An 18,310-nucleotide genomic window follows, 5' to 3' on the forward strand; every position below is an offset into this window, starting at 1 on the left:
GTTGACCTCTGGCTGGTTGACAGCTGTCTGAACATGATACAGCAGTGTGCCCAGGTGACCAAGAAGGTCAATGACATCCTGGCCTCTATCAAAAGTAGTGTGGCCAGCAAGACCAGGGCAGTGATCATCCCCCTGTACTTGGCACTGGTGAGGCCACACCTTGAATCCTTGTTTAGTTCTGGGCCCCTCACTGCAAGAAAGACATTGAGGTGCTGGAGTGTGTCCAGAGAAGGGCAAGGAAGCTGGTGAAGAGTCTGGAGCACAAGTTTTTTGAGGAGTGGCCGAGGGAGCTGGGGTTGTTTAGCCTGGAGAAAAGGATGCTCAGGGGTGACCTTATCGCTGTTTACAACTACCTGAAAGGAGGTTGTAGCAAGGTGGGAGTCAGCCTCCCAGGAAACTAGCAACAGGAGGAGAGGACACAGCCTCAAGCTGCACCAGGTGAGGTTCAAGTTAGTGATCTAAAGGAATTTCTAAATTGGAATGGATTGCCCAGAGAGGTGGTAGAGTCACTGTCCTTGGAGGTGTTCAAGAAATGACTGGACATGGCACTTAGTGTTATAGTCTAGTTGACAAGGTTGGACTTGATGACCTTAGAGGTCTCTTCCAATGTAAATGAGTCTGTGATTCTTCCACCTCCATTGCTTTTCCTTAGTGTATGTTCAGATGCTGCAAAGCAAGCTTTTATTGTTATATATGGCTAAGGCTAAGCTCTTAAACCTGGATTACCTACATGACCCAAGGTCAAATGTATTTCAGCTGGGCTACAAGATGTGGTTTGAACATTTCCATTCATTGTAAGGGTTTTCTAATTATAAGCACTTCCTTTGCTAATATTGCTTATAAAGTAATAGGCAATTCAGAAAAAGGAAGGAGTGTATATTCTGACCCAGAATATTCCAAGATCTTGTACATTCAAAAAATGTAATATGAGACAAAGAGGATTTTAGCAGAAAAGGAAATTAATGATCAGGATGATAGTCCTGGCAGACAGTGAGGGGAAGTTGAAAAGATAGGACTAGGAGTGTTATTTAAGGGGAAATGACAGTTTTTGTGTTTTGTTCTAGACAGATTGATATTAAAATAATTATTATTGGGAGAAAAATATCTTTTGCAAAGAGCCTCAGAGTTGGAATAAACACTTCTTTCTGTATCTGGCTTGAATAGAGGAAGTGAAAAGAAACATATAGTGGGTGTTAAAAGAAAAGGCATCTTCTTCTAGAAAGTGGCTAATAATGAAATTCTGCTACCTGTAAGTCAAGAAGGCTACTTTGTTGGAGTGCAGCACAGGAAAATATACCTGTATATATACTATCTAATACATTAGACTTCACTCACAAGCATAGACACTAAATTTGTCCAATCTTATTATTCCTAGTTCTGCAGGTACTACAGTTTGAACTCTGAAATTGTGCTTCCCATGGCTACCTCAGTGAGACAGAATATAGCATTAAGTAGAGTAGCTTCCATGCTTCTTTTTCTTATTCCGAATAGCTACAGACATTTTACAGTTAGATTAACTTGTCCTTTTTTTCTGAAGACTAAGCAATTCAATTTTCAAATATGAACAGCGTGGAGAAAGGGAGAGGAAGGGAGGAAAACAGAATAAATTTTCAGGAGGGTCTATGGGAGTTCTCATGAATGCAACAGGTCATCACTACTGCTTGGATCACCACCAGAAATTTACATTTTTATTCCCATAAGGCATAAGGTATCTTGCAAGGAAGTGTAAGGTTTTCTTTGGGCATTTTAATGCTTTTACATCTTTCTTTCTGCATCATACATGCTTAGTTGTTTAAGGATCTAGAGCAGAGAGCCTCAGAAGCAGAGGGGAAAGACATGCTTTTTATCTGACTTGCAGTCAGATGGTAAAAGGTTTAGAACTGTTTCCATTATGAGTGGATGTGTGAGACAGAGACTGACCCAACCTGCATCCATCTCCGTGAATTATCTTTGCGTAAAAAGAACCCAAGCCAAAAGAAAAGCCATTTGCACTGATGGATGTAATACAGAATCCTAAGACTCACAGAAGCATTTTAAAGACTGTAGTTGAAAGTGTAAAATACACAGTTTGGACAAGTAGTTCAGCTGTTAGGCAACATTGAAACATCTTTATGATGATCAAATACTTTGTAAGTATCCAGAAAATTCCCAGAAATCAGCGCTGGATAGTCCAGAGTTGTCATTACAGAGCACCAATCTGACTGCAACAGGTAGTCATGTAAGTGCACTTGGTTACTGTAGCGAAATAGCAACTTTGGTGCAGTCTGACTTTCATTTTTATTCTGAAAACAGAGTGAAAACCAGATGAAACTGCTAAAGCTTTATCAGACTTGACATGGAATTGTTGGTATTTATATGGATTCCATTTAAAGTGAAAGGTCAGACCAGACATACTTGAAACTCAAACCTAAATCTGAAAATATTTGCCACCTGCAGCCTGGCTCAATTTTCTGGTTTGTGATGAGAAATTCAAACATTTTGTCATTAAATTCAATCCTAGATACTACACTGAAAGAAAGTCAGAGGTTTATATGTGGGTTTCTTTTGGTGGAAAGCCTGTATAAGTCAGCAAAGCATCATATATTCTTATCGTCTCAAGGTGACTAACATAACTTTTTTATCCTTCGTCTTTGACCATAAGAATGAACTAATTAACTATTTTATGCCCATTAGGGCAAAGCTGGAGATAGACTGACCCTTATTCTACTCTCTTCAGAGTAAGACAAATTAAGTGCACTGGGCTATATTTGCTCCAATAAGCCAAACGCTCTCAGGACATATTCAAGCCATCCAAGAACAATACTAAAATAAATATGGTCATGTGAACTGTCTTGTTTTTCATGCTTTGGATTTTTAGCAGGAAAAATTGTTTTACTCTTGAGCAGATTTCTGTGAAACACACAGGAGCCTGGGCTTCCATCATGTAAACAGTCAGATAACAAACAGTAGTATTTTAATCTTTGGTACTAGATGCCCACTCAGTATCTCAAAGTTGAAGAAGCTCACACTTACAGCCCGAAAGTCTGGCTCCTTCCAGAGGAAACAGAACCTGCTCTCTGAAGCTCTGGGAAGAAATACTGATTGCACTGAAATCAGCAACAAGCAGACTTGTGCATCGGTACCTACCAAAAAGGTTGCCAAGCCTTGGAAGAGGCTGTCCATGGAAGTGATTGAGTCACTATCCCTGGAAGTATTTAAAAGACATGTAGATGTGGTCCTTAGGGACATGGTTTGGTGGTGGACTTGGCAGTGCTGGATTGGACTCGATGATCTTGAAACTATTTTCCAACCTAAATGACTCTGTGATTCTATTCAATGGTTTGAACTACTGCTATAAGTAGTAAACAAGTCCTTTCCATTTTTTTAGAAGTTCCTCTTTTATTTGCTCTGTCTCTTTTTCTGGGGAGTGATTAATTTACCTGTATTGAGTAATGAAAGGGAAAAAACAGGAGGTGGAAGGCTAGGTGTGCATTCTCTTCTTCTTCTCTGGACTCATCATGCTCTCCCTTATCTTCTCTCTCCTTTTTATTTGTTGTTCTTATTACCTATCTTACTTCTTTTTCATGCCTTCATTAATAAGTGATGTTTAAACTTCCCTGGCTAACCTACGCATTTTTTCCCCAGTCATTTCATTTTCTCCTGTCATTGTCCAAAGTTGTAAATTCAACTCCCGTTCTCTGATCTGTTCCTCTTCCTGTCATCACTTTATTTCAAGCCTGCTCTCTGCCCTTCCTCAGCATTTTTAAAATGCATAATTTTCTCCCCTCTTCTCTTCGTCTTTTAAAGCATTGATACCATATCCACGCAGCAGGGGTGTGCAAAGTGGAGACAGGGATAGCAAGTCAGGAAGGAAGCTTTTGTACCCATAAGATGACAAAGCAGCAGGTACCTGTGAATGCATGTTGTACCTGAATTCTCTCTTCATCCTGGGACCAGTATGAAACACTGAACACACAGTCCATCAGCACTTTATGCTGTTGCTTGTAGCTGTGGGCCATTGCAGCCTATAATAAAGGAAAGATGGAGCTATGTCAGGCTAATTCTTAACACAATAGTAGTTTACTTTCAGACCCAATAAACCATAAATCATTTGCTTTGTGTCTTGCAGCCTAAAAAGTATCACTACCTTAAAAGTTGTGTTCTTTTCTAATGGGAAGAAAAGGAGGGGGCATAGCAAAAGGCCCAAGAAGGGGTATAAAGTGGAAATAGAACAACTAATAGAAGCAAAACTTTGAAATAATTTCTCTTGCTGAAAGTATATTTAAGGGAAATATATCACAATAATCAACAAGGTTTTTTGCCTTCAGCCTGTCTGAGGCCATGTGGTTTGGAGATCTGATCACTAGTCCGAAAAGGAAAGACTGTTTGCAAGATTTCTGGGGTGTTTTTTCCTGGAAAAGGTGAGAGGACAAAAGCAGAAATCTGACATACACTTTTATGCCTTATAAGGAAAGTATTCATCCCTCTATCTGCCTGTCTCTCTCTGTCTCTCTCTTTCTACATGCATATATATAGAGATCCATATGTTTCAAGCTGTCACTAAGTTGATTTGGAGGCAGGTGTTTCTTTCATTTGCTGCTCTAAGGGTTAGGTTAAAACCACAAAATTAAATACATGGCTTGAACCAATTGAATTGGATTTTGTTATTTGTTTTGCTCTTTCACATTCACTGTTCAGTATTTTCTGGAGTTTTGCATGGTATTTCCATCAGTAATAACAGTTCTGACTATTTGGAGACAGAACAATGACAAAGCAGAAGATCTTGTGTTTCAAAATTCAAACGACATTTTGTAACAATCATGCTTGCTTAATACACCCCAAAACATTTTGTCTTATACAGCATCTGTGTAATTTTAAAACCATTTCTAAACTGATACTTTGGGTGAGCATGAGTAGCTGGCTCCTTGTTGTATAAATCAGTCATTATTTTCTTATTTGTGTTTGTGCTGTCTTCCAGTACTCTTGATTTCTTTAATAGTGTGAATTTTGGTTTTGTTTCTCTTTCAAAACACTGCTTCCATTCCACTGTCTTTTCAACAGGTTCATTGGGCAGGTCCTTTGCCCATTTTCATTCTCTTAGGATTTTTTTTTCTTCTGTGTAACTAAACCAATTTTCTGAATAAAATGACTATTAATAGAGATTATTTACATTAATTTTCACTTGTAATAGCATCGCTAGAGGGCAGTATTGATTAAATTAGGAGCACTCTAGTGCTCTGAAAACTTAACTGCTGCAGAAAAGCCTCCAGTGTAAACATCATTGCATTTTTAATATCTGGTCCTGGCTTTATGTCCATTTTTCATCACAATCTATACATAAAAAGTAAAAGTAATCTTAATTGCCATGTGTATTAGACATTGCTATTTGTAACTTTAATGTGTGTAAAAAACATTCTGTGACTTTTATGAAAAAGAATGTGCATGTAGCTTAGTAGAAAATAGATGGCATTGAAGTTACTGTAAATTATAATTTATATTCATAGTTTTAATATAAATAATTATTAAAGTACAATTTTTAATAATAAAAATATAGCTTTGTTCCTGGTTTTTTTCTCAGGGATAATGCCGTGAAAAATAAATATCTTCAAATTCATTAACTGTCTCCTTGAAAAATATCAGTACAATGTATTTTAAAATAATGTACATCAAAGATAACCAGAATTATAGATTAAGACACTCACTCATTTGTTCTTATTGATTTACAGGTCTCCTGACAAATGCAGCAACACAGAATCCTCGTAGGAGTGGTTTAGGCTCTCTGTGAGCTACTTAACTTAGTCAAGTTTCACTGCTGTTGATCATCATCCGTTATATGTCATCAACTCAACTGTCTGTTTCTCTGTATCTCATGAGTGACAGCATAATTCCTCTACATTATGAGCTAAAGTTTGTTCTACCATTCTAAGGATCACTGGACTAAGGAATACAGAAAAAGAGATATGCTTGGGCATTAGCAATACAAACAAGTTCATGGTTAACGTTTCATCTGCGTTATACACCACTGCTGGACTTGCTGTTACCTACACGTTTCAATCCGAAGAGTCTGCTACAATGAAGAGTATCATCCCAATCAGCCTTAGAGAAGACTGTTTTGCCTATGGGAGGACACTGAGGTGCAAAAGAGAAACTCTTCTTGTGCCCTAAACTGTCTGAATTGCTTTTATTTTCTTATACTTTCAGTATATACAATAGACCAAAGAGCAAAATCTATTTTAAAGTGGACACAATCTTACTCTTAACAGAATTATGTCATTTAATTGAAGGAGGTCTCCACAAACATGATTCCAGCTTTCAAAAAGATGAAATGTTGTTGTCCAGCAGAAGTCTTTACGGAAAGCTGCAGTAAAAACTAACTCAGAGACCTGCTCTTGAAATGCCACGTTCAAGAGAACATTATGGAGCACTGAGAGAAAATGACCTATGTTTGAAAAACTTGGACAAAAGAACACAAACTGTCTACACGGCACCTTTATTCCTCTGTACTTAGATTGACTTTCTCGTACTAAAATCATTTTCAGTTTTAACCAGTTAAACATGCCTCTTCTACAGTTCCATTTTTGATAGTTAAAGTTGGATAATACAGTATTTGCAAAGAGCATGTTTGGTCATCTGTGGCCTATGTCTCATCTGATACACCATTTAGCACCAGAAAGCAAATTAAAGAGAAAACAAAAGTAACATTTGTTTGAAAGAGATCATTAAATGTATTTTGAAAAGCCTAAAGTTATATATTTAACAGTTTTTATATGTTGTATATTTGTAGAAAATCCTATTTAACAATTAACGTGATAACTCTGACAGTCATGACAAGTGGTTCAGAGTTAAGTTGTGTTTTATTACTTCAGTTGTCTCTGAAGTGACTGGTGTCGTTTGCTTTCTTCCATGGGGACATTCTGGATGTAAAGCATGACCAGAGAGGACTGTGTAGAAAAAGCAAAGAATAATGTTGTTTATATTACATAAATGCATTCAACCATTGCACTGTTGGAAGGCATTTTTATTTTTATTTTATTTTTATTTTTTGTCTTTATGTACTGATAAAAATAGAGTGTAAAATATTTTACTCATTGCTCTTCATAGCAAGGTTTGTTTTTCTTTCTTTCTTTCTCTTTCTCTCCCCTATTTTATGTAAGGGTCAGTTTGAAGCCTGTTCCTTGATCCCATTTTCAGTGTTTTACCTCATTGTTAGAAAGTCCACTTTTTCGGCATTATTGGTTAGTGAAAATTTAGCAAAGACAGCATAGACAAGGGAGAAATTATGACAAAACAGAGAAACAAAACCTTGTTCCCTTTTACCTTACCTTTTGGCATATAGGTTTGGTACACATTGGTATGATGCAATCAACAAGGGAGCTTAATTTCTTCCTGGCAAATGTGTTATGGTTTCAAGTATACTACCTAATACTCAAATTAACTTTTAGTGTTATGCTCGTTCTGTTCTACTAAAGAAAAATATATAGAGATTATTCAAGTGACCATAGATGAGAGATACAAAAATGAAAAGTTGATAAAAGAATTTTTTTTAAAGCCTGCTCAAACGCTGAGGCTTATTTAATGCAGAGGTTGCAGGAAACATGACCTGTATTGTATCAGTTTGTCTTCAAGTAAAATAAATATATACAAAATTCTTATTTAATCATAGGATTTTGACCAGTATCAAAGTAGCAATTAAAGCCCAGCCACTTGTAAAGTGTAATGGACTGACTGCACTATAAATGACCGATGTCAGGTTTAAAATGTCATGCAATAAATGATGGTAAATACATTTACTGTACATGTAGACCTCAAGAGCCAGATCCTTCACTCTACCAACTCTCTGTTTTGATTTATTTTAAAGGGAGTGTAGTAGCCTTATTTAGTAAACACAGAAAAATGAAAGATGTTACATCATTTTTGTTGCTTTACAGTATTCAGTTTTGTGTTGGTTCAGCTAAATTATGAAAAATAAAGAAAATCCTTTTCTAAGTGAGACTTGTTCCCTGAGCATGACGTCACCAAAGGAATTTCACCAGATGATAAGGTGGGAGCACAGAGAGGAAGATGGAATTGGAAATTGAGGACATGGGTTGTGTTTTGAAGTTTTACCTTTCCATTTTCATGTCTTGGGTACCTTCATTTTGGTATGCTTAGTTACAGATCATATTAAGGTCATTTATTTTCTGGAAATCAGATCCTCTAGGAACTCGGGTATCTAAGAATGTACATTTGAAATCTTTACATCTAAAATCATACATTCCAATCAGTTTTGAATATGCAATCTTATGTCTTTGTTTTCTAAGCACTTTAAAAGCTCAACAGAAGGTAGATGTACGTTGTTTATAAGGTCCACTCTGGAGAAGAACTATCAAAGGCAAAAGATTCTGATTATTCTTCAGAGATGCATTCTAGTTGCTGAGTCTCCTGTGTACAACAGGCACCTCAAGGCACTTAAAATGTGTTTTGTGCTTTTCTCTCCTCTCCCAAAATGTACAGTTTTAAACAAACAAAATATACTGGCTGCATTTGTCACTGTGAATTACTACTCTAAGAGCAGTGGTGAAATGTTTGTCTCTCAGGAACAATATGTTTTCAGAATATTGTGAACTTTAATTTTACAAAACTAAGTTACATAAAAAATTGTTTGTTTCTGAAAGTATTTTATGTGCCTCTTCCAAAGCAGAATTTAAAACACAGAGGGGAATGTCTTATTTGAATGCTATTAAATATCCTTCATTTCTCAGCTTGCAAACAAGTAACTTTTTCAAAACATACTTGAAAGGGAACAGAATAATACATAAAAACGCATAATAGACTAATAAAAACAACCTCCAGAAATGCAGTAAACCTTTAAAATTTTTTTTGAAAAAAGCTTCTCTGTAGCTTTCTGTCAGCTGAGGCAAGGACACATTAAACTACTGCTTTTAATATCTGGGATATCAAATGGAGCAAACATTAGCACACTGTAGCAATCATTGTGACACATCATTCACCAATTTCATAATTATACTTTTAGGTTTTTTTCCCCTGAATTCATTTCTTCTCAGCAGTAGATCAGGTTTTATGCATGTGATATCCTCAATCATTCAGTTGTTTACTGAAATTGTACCCACGTGCTGTTGCATAAATCTTCAGCCTAGGCACTTACTATCTCCTATAGCCTATTCATCACAATCCTGAGTACTAATTACAGTTTCCAGAAAAAAATAAAGAATTCAACACCGTGTCTGAAAAGCCTATATAGCTATGAGGAACAGTTGAACTATAAGGTGGTCAGTGATTGGTTGACAGGAAAATTGCAGCAATGACTGCTTGGGTGAGTGGACTAGTGGAAAGAAAAAATGAACGAGCCAACACTGGATGTAGCACAGGAAGCCAAAAAAACTCCCCCAAAATTGGTATATTTATTCAAGGGCGGGGGGGAAACCAAACGGGACCAGCTCTTTCATCATATAAGCCTACATGTATGCAGTATCTTTTCCAATTAAAAAAATGCAGAAGAAGGCTTTTCCTTGTAAACCTCTTTGTACAATTGATATGGTTTGAAGCTGGCTCCCTGCCAAGTCTCCAAACCTTAGGATAAGAAGCCACCACCTCCCCCAAACCTCAGGGAGAAGAGGGAGAAAAACAACCAAGAAAAACTGAAACGAGAGAGACAGCTAAAGCAACATATATATAAATATATTTACATTTATGTTACAGTTATATACAACTGAAATATATATATACAATTTCACAAGGGAAAGGGAAGGGGGAAGGGAAAAGGAACAAAACCAAAATAGAGTATATATATATCCTGATTAGTAGCCCAATATCTAGCAACTAAAATAGTTAGCAAAGAAATATCTCACTACTCTCCTTGGGACAACTGAGAGTCGCTCTGGAACGATCGCCGGCAACCTCCGTCTCCCAAGGTCGACAAGGGCTAACCAGGCCTCGCTCCCCAACACGGCAGACTCAACAGCAGGGAACCTGCACCTCCAAGCCGCCGGAAGGAAAGAGAGCGAAGGCCTCTCCTCCTTTCTTCTTATAGCCTGGCTTACGTAAAAATCATAGGGAATACCGGGTAATCTGGGCACTTCCTTGGCTACAAACTGGTCACCAAAGAAGGTCTAGACCAAACTACCACAACAATGTATATCAGGAATCACATATACATGAGTAACAACCAAAGGCAGGAATGAGTTGACTATTTTTTCTTTCTGACATTAGAGAATTGATCCCACATTGAAGCAATGAATCTCACACTGGGCTTAGAACGCAAATAAGGATGGGCAGAAAGCATGATATTCTGTATCGCAGAGTGTAGATTTCAAACTGGGGCTTGAGTAAAGAAAGGAAGTCAAGAAAGAAACTGAAAAAAACCCACAACCAACACCAGAAAAAAATAATTTTTTTCATTTCAAAGTATTTACTGTTTAATAAGTGCTTTTTAATATATTCAATACATGCTAGGGAAGTCAATAGGAGTAAAATTTGAAACAAGGAATTTGGAAAAAAATTTTTTTAGAAAATATTTTAACTGCAGAGATGAGAGTTTTACAGATAATGTGGTTGTCTTCTTTAGAGATATAAATCCCATTAAAATCAGGGAGCCATGGGTAATATATAAAAGGTAATTCCGTCACTGATTAAAAATAAACTAAAAAATGGAAACTAAATTAAAAAGTGGAAGTAAATGACAATAAGCCAGAATAAACAGTGACTAATAATAAGCCATTCTGTGGGAGGATCAACACAAGTTCTTGTACTTTTGTACTTTTGTACTTTCTTGTACTTTTGACTATGAATGAAATATGAACACAGATTGCATGGTTTGTTAGTATCAGTAAATTACACAGATTAGTGAAGATATGGGAGGCCTATGAATATATGAGGATATTCAGAGACAAAATGGGTCACCAAATATTAACAGAAAATGGAAAACTGAAAACCAGGAATGTCAATTTAACATTTCTCACACCATCAATGTAATTGTGGCTTCAGTTATGTCAATTTTAGGACATATGTGAAAAAGGGGCTCTGCTCTTGAAATAGGTACTAATGCTGGTTTCAACTCCTCAGTGCCTAGGTCAAGTCACTGATTTCATATGATAATCCTGTGTTAGCTATGCCTTTTTAGAGTTGCAGCAAGCCATTGGAGGTCCCTTAGGATACATATATGTAGTCACAGAGCACAAGGTGCTCATGGCACCCATGTCCTCCACAGGTGGCTTGGACTGACTGTGACCACAATTTTCTAGGTTTGATATTGCCAATATGAGACTAGTGACAGTGATATCAGAACACTCTATGGTGCTGCACTGATACAAAATGATGTGTGCAAATGAAGAAAGTTCATTACCATATATAATCAAAAAGCAACTTTTCTAAAAATATTGATAAATAGCATGCAAAGAACAGCTGCAGTAAAAAAAAAAACTGAAACACACACACACAAAAAAAACCCACACCAAAAAAAAACCCCAGCAAAACAAAGCACCATAAAGACTGTCAATGTAAGAAAAAAAAAATGTAATAAAGGAAAAAAGTTCTACAAAGATCTTTCAGAACAACCAACATTTAGAAGTAGAAACTTCAAAGGTGTTTATGTTAGGAGTACAGGGTCTGACACAGTAGAAGGAACACTGCTAGCATGTGGAGAGAGCAGTTTACATCAGCTAAGGAGCCCAAGCATTACCTCAAGCAATTGTATAAAGCGCCATGAGCAACTGTCTGTCTTCCTTCACTGCCTAGGGAGAAGCTGACATTGGTATACACCCAGGAGAGAGACAGGGGGTTTAGTATGGGTTCTCACACAGGTATAACAATACACGTCACCCACCTCAGGCAGAGACTGTAATGGCAGGAAATGCTGACATCTACTGCCATCCAAAATTACTTACTGAGTTGTGAAGGTGCCAATAAAAGGTTGGTGGTAGAAGCCTGAGCCAGTTGTTACTGTACAAACACATTGCATAAAACAGCTCACAGAGCCTCAGTGGCAGTAAAGAGGTCCTTCCCATCACGATGACTAAAGCAAATGCAAGGGACATATATTTCCTCCTCTATATGCAGACCATCTCCACATGGATAGATGAAAATAAATGTAGGCTACTTCTCTCCACACTGTCCAGTTACATCTACAGAAATGTATTTAGGCAACCTCCAGAGCAGAAATTCAACATAGACTACAATTTTATCACATAAAAGCCTAACTGATATGCTATTAGCAAACAATAAAAATATATTGAGGCTTAAAGAAAATTATGTTTAATTTACACAACTTACAATTTTTTACTCAGTGAAGCCATGTAGTCCTTGTTTTTCACCCCAGACAGATTTGTTTCTTCCCAGAATTTTTGAGAGAGCAAGTGACATTGTTAATGTAACTTCCAGCCCATGCAAAACAAATCAAATGAGGGTGAGTTCTGGAAAGGCAGGAAATCTAGCTGAATGATTTCACTGTGCACAGGAAACTAACACCCCCAAAAATGAGAAAAAAATTACTAATAATTGTAATGCCACTCAAGTTCCTTGTTATTTAATTTTTACCACAATATTACAGTCACAGGAAAATCTGCAATAGGAAAATCTGCAATACAGTATACTCAATAGCACTCAGAATTTCATGCAATCACGTGTTTGTCTTATGGTAATAATTTTGAAAAGGTAATAGAGCATGTCAGGCTCACTTCCCTTTCCTTCAATCTCCCCCAAAAAGACATAGTTCCATTTGCTCTACTAGGACAGAGAAATGGAGAGCATACAGACTGCATGTCACTGTGTTACAGGTACTTCTCACCACGTGAAGAGTGGAGACAGCAGGATAAGTGTGTGAGAGTTAAAAAATGTATTTGAAGGCCTGAAGACACAAGCTTTGCAGATGGCTTAATCAATTAACTGTCCAACCCATCAAGAGAAACCTGAAAATACGGGATATATGTACAGCATTTAAGGGCATTATTCTCATTTTAGAAATTATGTTATGTCTTATTTAGCTGATTTGTAGACAAAGAACAGTAGCCCAAGGTGAATATAGAAGTGCCCAGTATCTCGTCAGGTAGTGGAAGGAAAGAGGAGAAAGACTGTTGGAATTCTGAAAGGAAGGACTTTTCTATTTTAAAAATAATATTTAAAAAATGTAGCAAGCACATAGGGTTGCCTTGGTTTAATTTAACAGGTATAATACTGGGATTGTTGTTCATGATGGTGTCTTCATAACTTCCTTAGGAAAAGCTTTTATTCAGACATTTGATTACAGGAGCAAAACCACATTCTCCCCATCAATTCCTCTCTGGAGGCAGGGCTGGGATATTTGAAGATACCAGCTGCAAATGGTAAATATCTGTTCTCGGTATGTTAAAAAAGCAATCAGCTCTTTTGGAAATTCATTGGTACAAAAGTGATGCCAAGTCTAACTCAGTTAAGTTAATATCACATAGTCCAAGGTCTTCAAGAATCTGAAATATCACATGGGATTGATTTCTTTTGGCTGTAAAGATGTTCCAGTATTTATAGGAATTATGAATAACTGCAAACATACCTTTAAGTTTCTGGCACAGAAGAACCTGTTTCCCCTTCTTCTCCTAATGCAACAGGCAGCAGCATCTGCTGTTTTGGACACTCAAGTGTCACTGAATGTTGCCTTTCAACTGTGATGTTGTGAAATTTCCTTTAGATGATATTGTCCCATAAACTTCTGGCTTGGAAACAAGTTACTTCACAATGGAAATTCATTCCTGATACACAGTTTTAATTCCCTTATGTGCGTCCAGAATTACAGTGAGCCATGCAGAAATCCCAATAAGTTAAATTGCATGTCAGTGGGATCAGCAGTATGTGTTCTGGTGAAAAAGCAAATTTTCATTTCAGCTAAGTCACTAGTAGAGAAACTCTTAGTAACAGGTTCTAGGAGAAGTGGAATTGGAGTAGTCAAGGATAGTCAGAGTCCCTCTCTTTTTTAGAACATTGCAAACACCAATGTATTCTCTTTTGGAAGGCTAGCAAATTGACTACTTCTGGGTAGTTCTCTTCCAAAATATTCACTTTACTGCTGAGTAGACCTTAACATTGCTTTGTGGGATGACTGAGCAATTTAATTTCTGGTTCCATTTAGCATACTGTTGTATATTAAAAGGAAGAGAGGAAGGATGCTTGCTACCTTTGTCCTAACTGCTTCACTCTGTTTTGGATATTATCATGGAGGAAAAGAGCAAGTTTGGGTATAAAGAATGTAATGAAGAGTCACAGATTAATGCAATTTTAGGAATCTTTAGGGACACAGAAAGTTCTTAAGAAGAGCAAAAGGCCACACCATGTTCTTGAAAAGAAAGCTCTTCTATGAACCTGCGTAGGTTGCTGTAGAGCTTCTTCCAACCCAGAAACACATGGAAACTGTCTAAACTAAAAGACAAATGCAGCAAGTTAGAGGGAAAAATTGTTCTTAAATCTTTGCATTTAATTGTACCCATCAGGTTAGAGTTTCCTCTACTTCAGAAATGTCTTGTTTTCATGGATTAACAAAATCTGATACTACTGATAGCTGAAAGCCCCGCTAGACAATACTTTGCTTACTTGAAGAAATCTTTGTCACTGGTTTCATGACAAGGCTACTTTGCATTATGTAGATGGTGACTGTAATCTCCTTAGGCAGTTTGACATACTCAGGAAGCTTCTTTTCTTTTTCTCCCACTGGTTACAGCCTGTAGTGCTGTGCAGACACACCCTGTGGTGGTTACCAGCAGTTCTAAAGGAATGTTTTAAGGCTGATCAGCCTGATTTGGCTACTGGTGTGAGTTTGGCAGTGGGTACTGAAGTGCAAACTAAAAGCCCATCCCATGGTACTGCCTCTAGCTGTGCACTTCTGTGCCAGGTGGATAGTGGGTGTCAGGTTTGCCACTCTGAGGGGATTTTGGACAGGCTGCATAATCTGAAATCACTGCATTTTGGATGGCTTTATGAGAAGAACAGGAATTAAGGATTTCTTCAGCGTCTCTAGTTAAAAAAGAATATTTTGCTTTTCCAGAGTTCTTTTATCATTCCTTCACTGTCTGTCTTGTGGAGAATTAGAAATATGAAATCTAGATAAGACACTGTAAAGATGTCATGTGTCTCAAAACAGGGCAATCAGCTTATGAAACTATTACTTACATCCAACAGTATTTTTCTATGCTCCAAAACCAGTCCTTCCTCAAGACCAAAGTTGAACTGGAGGTAAAAGTGTTGTTTCTCATTCCATTTTTTAAGATTATGCCTAAAATGATGTTCGGAGTTGAAAGGTTTCCCAAGTTTAAACATTTAATCTCTCAGGGAAATAATTCAGAAGTCTGTGTCTAATGATGCCATCTGGTGACACCTGATGATTATCTAGCTTTGTCTGTTATTTTCCCAAGCACGATACAAAAGCCATAAAGTGACTTCATCATCTGATCAATGCTCAAAAAAGCATTGCCATGTACAAGAAGGAATGTCTTGCAGAACCTTCTAATATTATTAATGAGAGAGGTATGTGTTTGAGGATAACTCTGTGTTCACTGTACCTTCAAAAACTTCCTCACAACAAGGCAGACCTGTTCTAGGGTCAAGAGGAATGGATTAATTCCTTAGACAGTGAGTAGGCTGCAGAGAACATATTCTGCACAGTGATCTGCTGATCAGGTTCCAAGGCAATAATGTATTCCTATATTCATTTCAATGAAAGCTTACTGGGGTGCATTGACCAATATTTCAGTCCTACCATGAGCTAAACCAGCATTATTATTGTACTGAAGTAATTAATTCAAAATATAAAAAATAAAATAAACATACACTTATTTATTAAGAAGTTCAGCAGAGAACTCTTACAGTGACAGATGAGTTTAGCCTATAGGCCTTTATAACTTACATGGTAATAAAATGGGGTTACGTTTTTGAATTAAATTGATAACATGACCAAATCGATTTCATTAGTGTATCTGTCATATTTGCTGTTAATGATGGCTAACAGTGGAATAGAAACTGACAACAATCCCTGAAAAACTGTGCAGATGAAAATTATATTATACTGGCATTCATGAATTTTAATAACCTTTTTTATCATGAATTTTGAACTCCCTTTTTAAATTTGAAGCTCACAAGAAGAGAATTAAACTTTCTACACCTGTCTCAGCTCCTATTATTTCTATTGTTACAAGTTAATAGGCTCAAGAATAGAAGACATTTTCACTAACTAAAACAAAAAAAAAATCTTGCTTGAGAGTCTCTTGTGGGTGCTTATGGGGAATGGATGTTTCTCTGCTGCTAAAGTGTTGGCATCAGAGTCATTTCTTCTGAATGACTGGAGAGCTTTAGGACACCCAAATTGCTGTTTAGAAGACTGTTTGTGGAAGATGCTATTCGTATTAATAGACACTGGTACTCTAGTGTGTAACTCCCTTTAATGTTAATGGAAGTTCTGCAAAAATCTACAGGACAATATACCCACTGTCAGGAAATATCAGAGCTCTCTAATCCCATTATCAGGGCTTAAATGGATGTGAGTCAAAAGTGTGCAAGTATTGAAATGCTCACCTCAGAGTACCAATTGAGTACATCAAAATACCCTTATGTAATGAGACAACTTGACCTCTCTGATACTTGAAAATGTGGCAAGATATTAGATACATATCATATGAACTGAAAGACCATTTAATCTTTCCTATTCCAAGTCCCTGATTATAACCTCTTTCTTGGATTAAAAATATGTGAAAATGGACAATTAATAAGGAAAAACTGTGGGGTAATCTGGGCATAGTGAAGAATAACTTTATCTTAACCATTTTATTAATTAAATAATTATATCTTAAATATATATTTATATATATATGATGAAGGACTCTATGTCTGGTTTGAGTTTACTGTCTTGCACTCACAGATGTTAAAATCAGGAGCTATGATAGCAACATGGGTAAAAAGACTCAGAGATGTAGTCTACAGAGCTTAGGTGGTAGAGGGAGAAATATTTAGTCTGCTATATGTGAGGGTTGTTCTGGCTTTGTGGGGATGATGGTGTTTGCAAGACAAACTTTGTCTTTATATCTTCTATGCTACTATTAACAAAAGTAGGGTAATTTTAGTGAGATTCTGTACTGCACATACTGTACATACACTCATAGGCTACAGACTCTTCACAGAACCTTTCTATCTACATGGTGACGATGTATACCAAAATATTGCTGCTCTTGGTGTTCAAGGTAACTATATTTGCATTTTATACATATAGTGGGTTGACCGTGGCCTGCAGTTAGATGCTTATACAGCCTTGCTCTCATTCCCGCTTCTCAACAGAAATGGGAGAAAATGAGACAGGCACAGGAAGATAACTTACCAAATGGTGTTATGGGAAAAACAAACTGAACCTGAAAGAATTAGTTCAATGTATCAGTAATTAAAATAGGTATGGATAGTAAGAAAAAAAGAAAACAATATTTAAAGATCTCCTCTCCCCTCTTTTTCCCAAGGTTCAACTTCATTACTTCATTCCAAACTCCTCCTCCCCCCATCCTCAAGTAGCACAGAAAAGGTGTGGAATGACAGGGTTGTAGTCAGTCCACAACAGCCTCTCTTCCGCTCTTTCCTCCTCACATTTTCTGTGCTTCATTGTGGTTTCTTTCAGTGGCCTGCAGTCCTTGAGGAGAAACCAGCTCTGTATGGGTCTTCCACAGGCCAGAGTTCCTGCAGACCATATCCACTGTTGAAAATTAGGGAATGGTATTCCCTAAGTTAGTGCTCCCACTAAAATGAAAACCACAAGCCACTCCCCTCCCTCCACCCTACCTGGTGAGAGAGACAAAAGGCAGGGATCCTGAGTTAAGAAAAATTTACTGGAAATAGCAATGAGATAAGAAAACTAAAAGTAACAACAACAATATTAATAACAAAAGTATACAAAGAGAGAGTAATTTACCTGCAAAAAATGCTCATTTACAGATCCAGCGCCACACAACCTCCAAGACAACCCCCACAGCAGCACACCACCCACATGCCACTTTTTTCTTCCCAAGCCACACCTTCCTCCTTCTAGGAAGTGAGAATCTCTTACTTCTGTCCCCCAGTGGTGACATGAGGTGGTATAGAATAACCTACTTATGGTCACATGGTTCCAGGCACCACCCCCTCATGGCTACTATGAAAAAATTACCTCTGTCCTGACCAAAAACCAGGTCATCCATCTACTCCAGTATGTTACTATCCACAGGCTTCAATCTGGATGTTTACTCCAGCAAAGTCTCTCCAAGGGTTGCAGGCAAATACCTGCACCTCCTAATACAAACACCTCCTCCACAGGCTGCAGGTGAATCTAATCTCTGGCACCTGCAGCACCTCCCCCCTTCCT

At 37.4% G+C, this 18,310-nt stretch overlaps 1 protein-coding gene across 5 annotated transcripts in view; it reads left to right on the forward strand.

Moving 5' to 3' along the window:
* The window catches only part of TAFA5 (TAFA chemokine like family member 5), a 410,474-nt gene extending 402,103 nt beyond the window's left edge, over nucleotides 1–8,371 (forward strand). For 3 of the 5 annotated variants that reach the window (XR_007907395.1, XR_007907397.1, XR_007907398.1), the window contains 2 exons: nucleotides 4,308–4,400; nucleotides 5,706–6,981. Coding sequence is in view for 1 of the 5 variants with exons in the window: in XM_051805198.1 (XP_051661158.1) it covers nucleotides 5,706–5,714 (9 nt within the window). In the remaining 4 variants the exon portion in view is untranslated. Of the gene's footprint in view, nucleotides 1–4,307; nucleotides 4,401–5,705 lie in introns of all 5 variants that reach the window. The other 2 variants (XR_007907396.1, XM_051805198.1) reach the window with 1 other exon arrangement.
* The last annotated feature ends 9,939 nt before the right edge of the window (nucleotides 8,372–18,310 follow it).

Source organism: Manacus candei, unplaced genomic scaffold, assembly GCF_025592945.1.
Source record: "Manacus candei isolate 608988 ecotype Guabito, Panama unplaced genomic scaffold, ASM2559294v1 h1tg000063l, whole genome shotgun sequence".
Lineage (NCBI taxonomy): Eukaryota > Metazoa > Chordata > Aves > Passeriformes > Pipridae > Manacus > Manacus candei.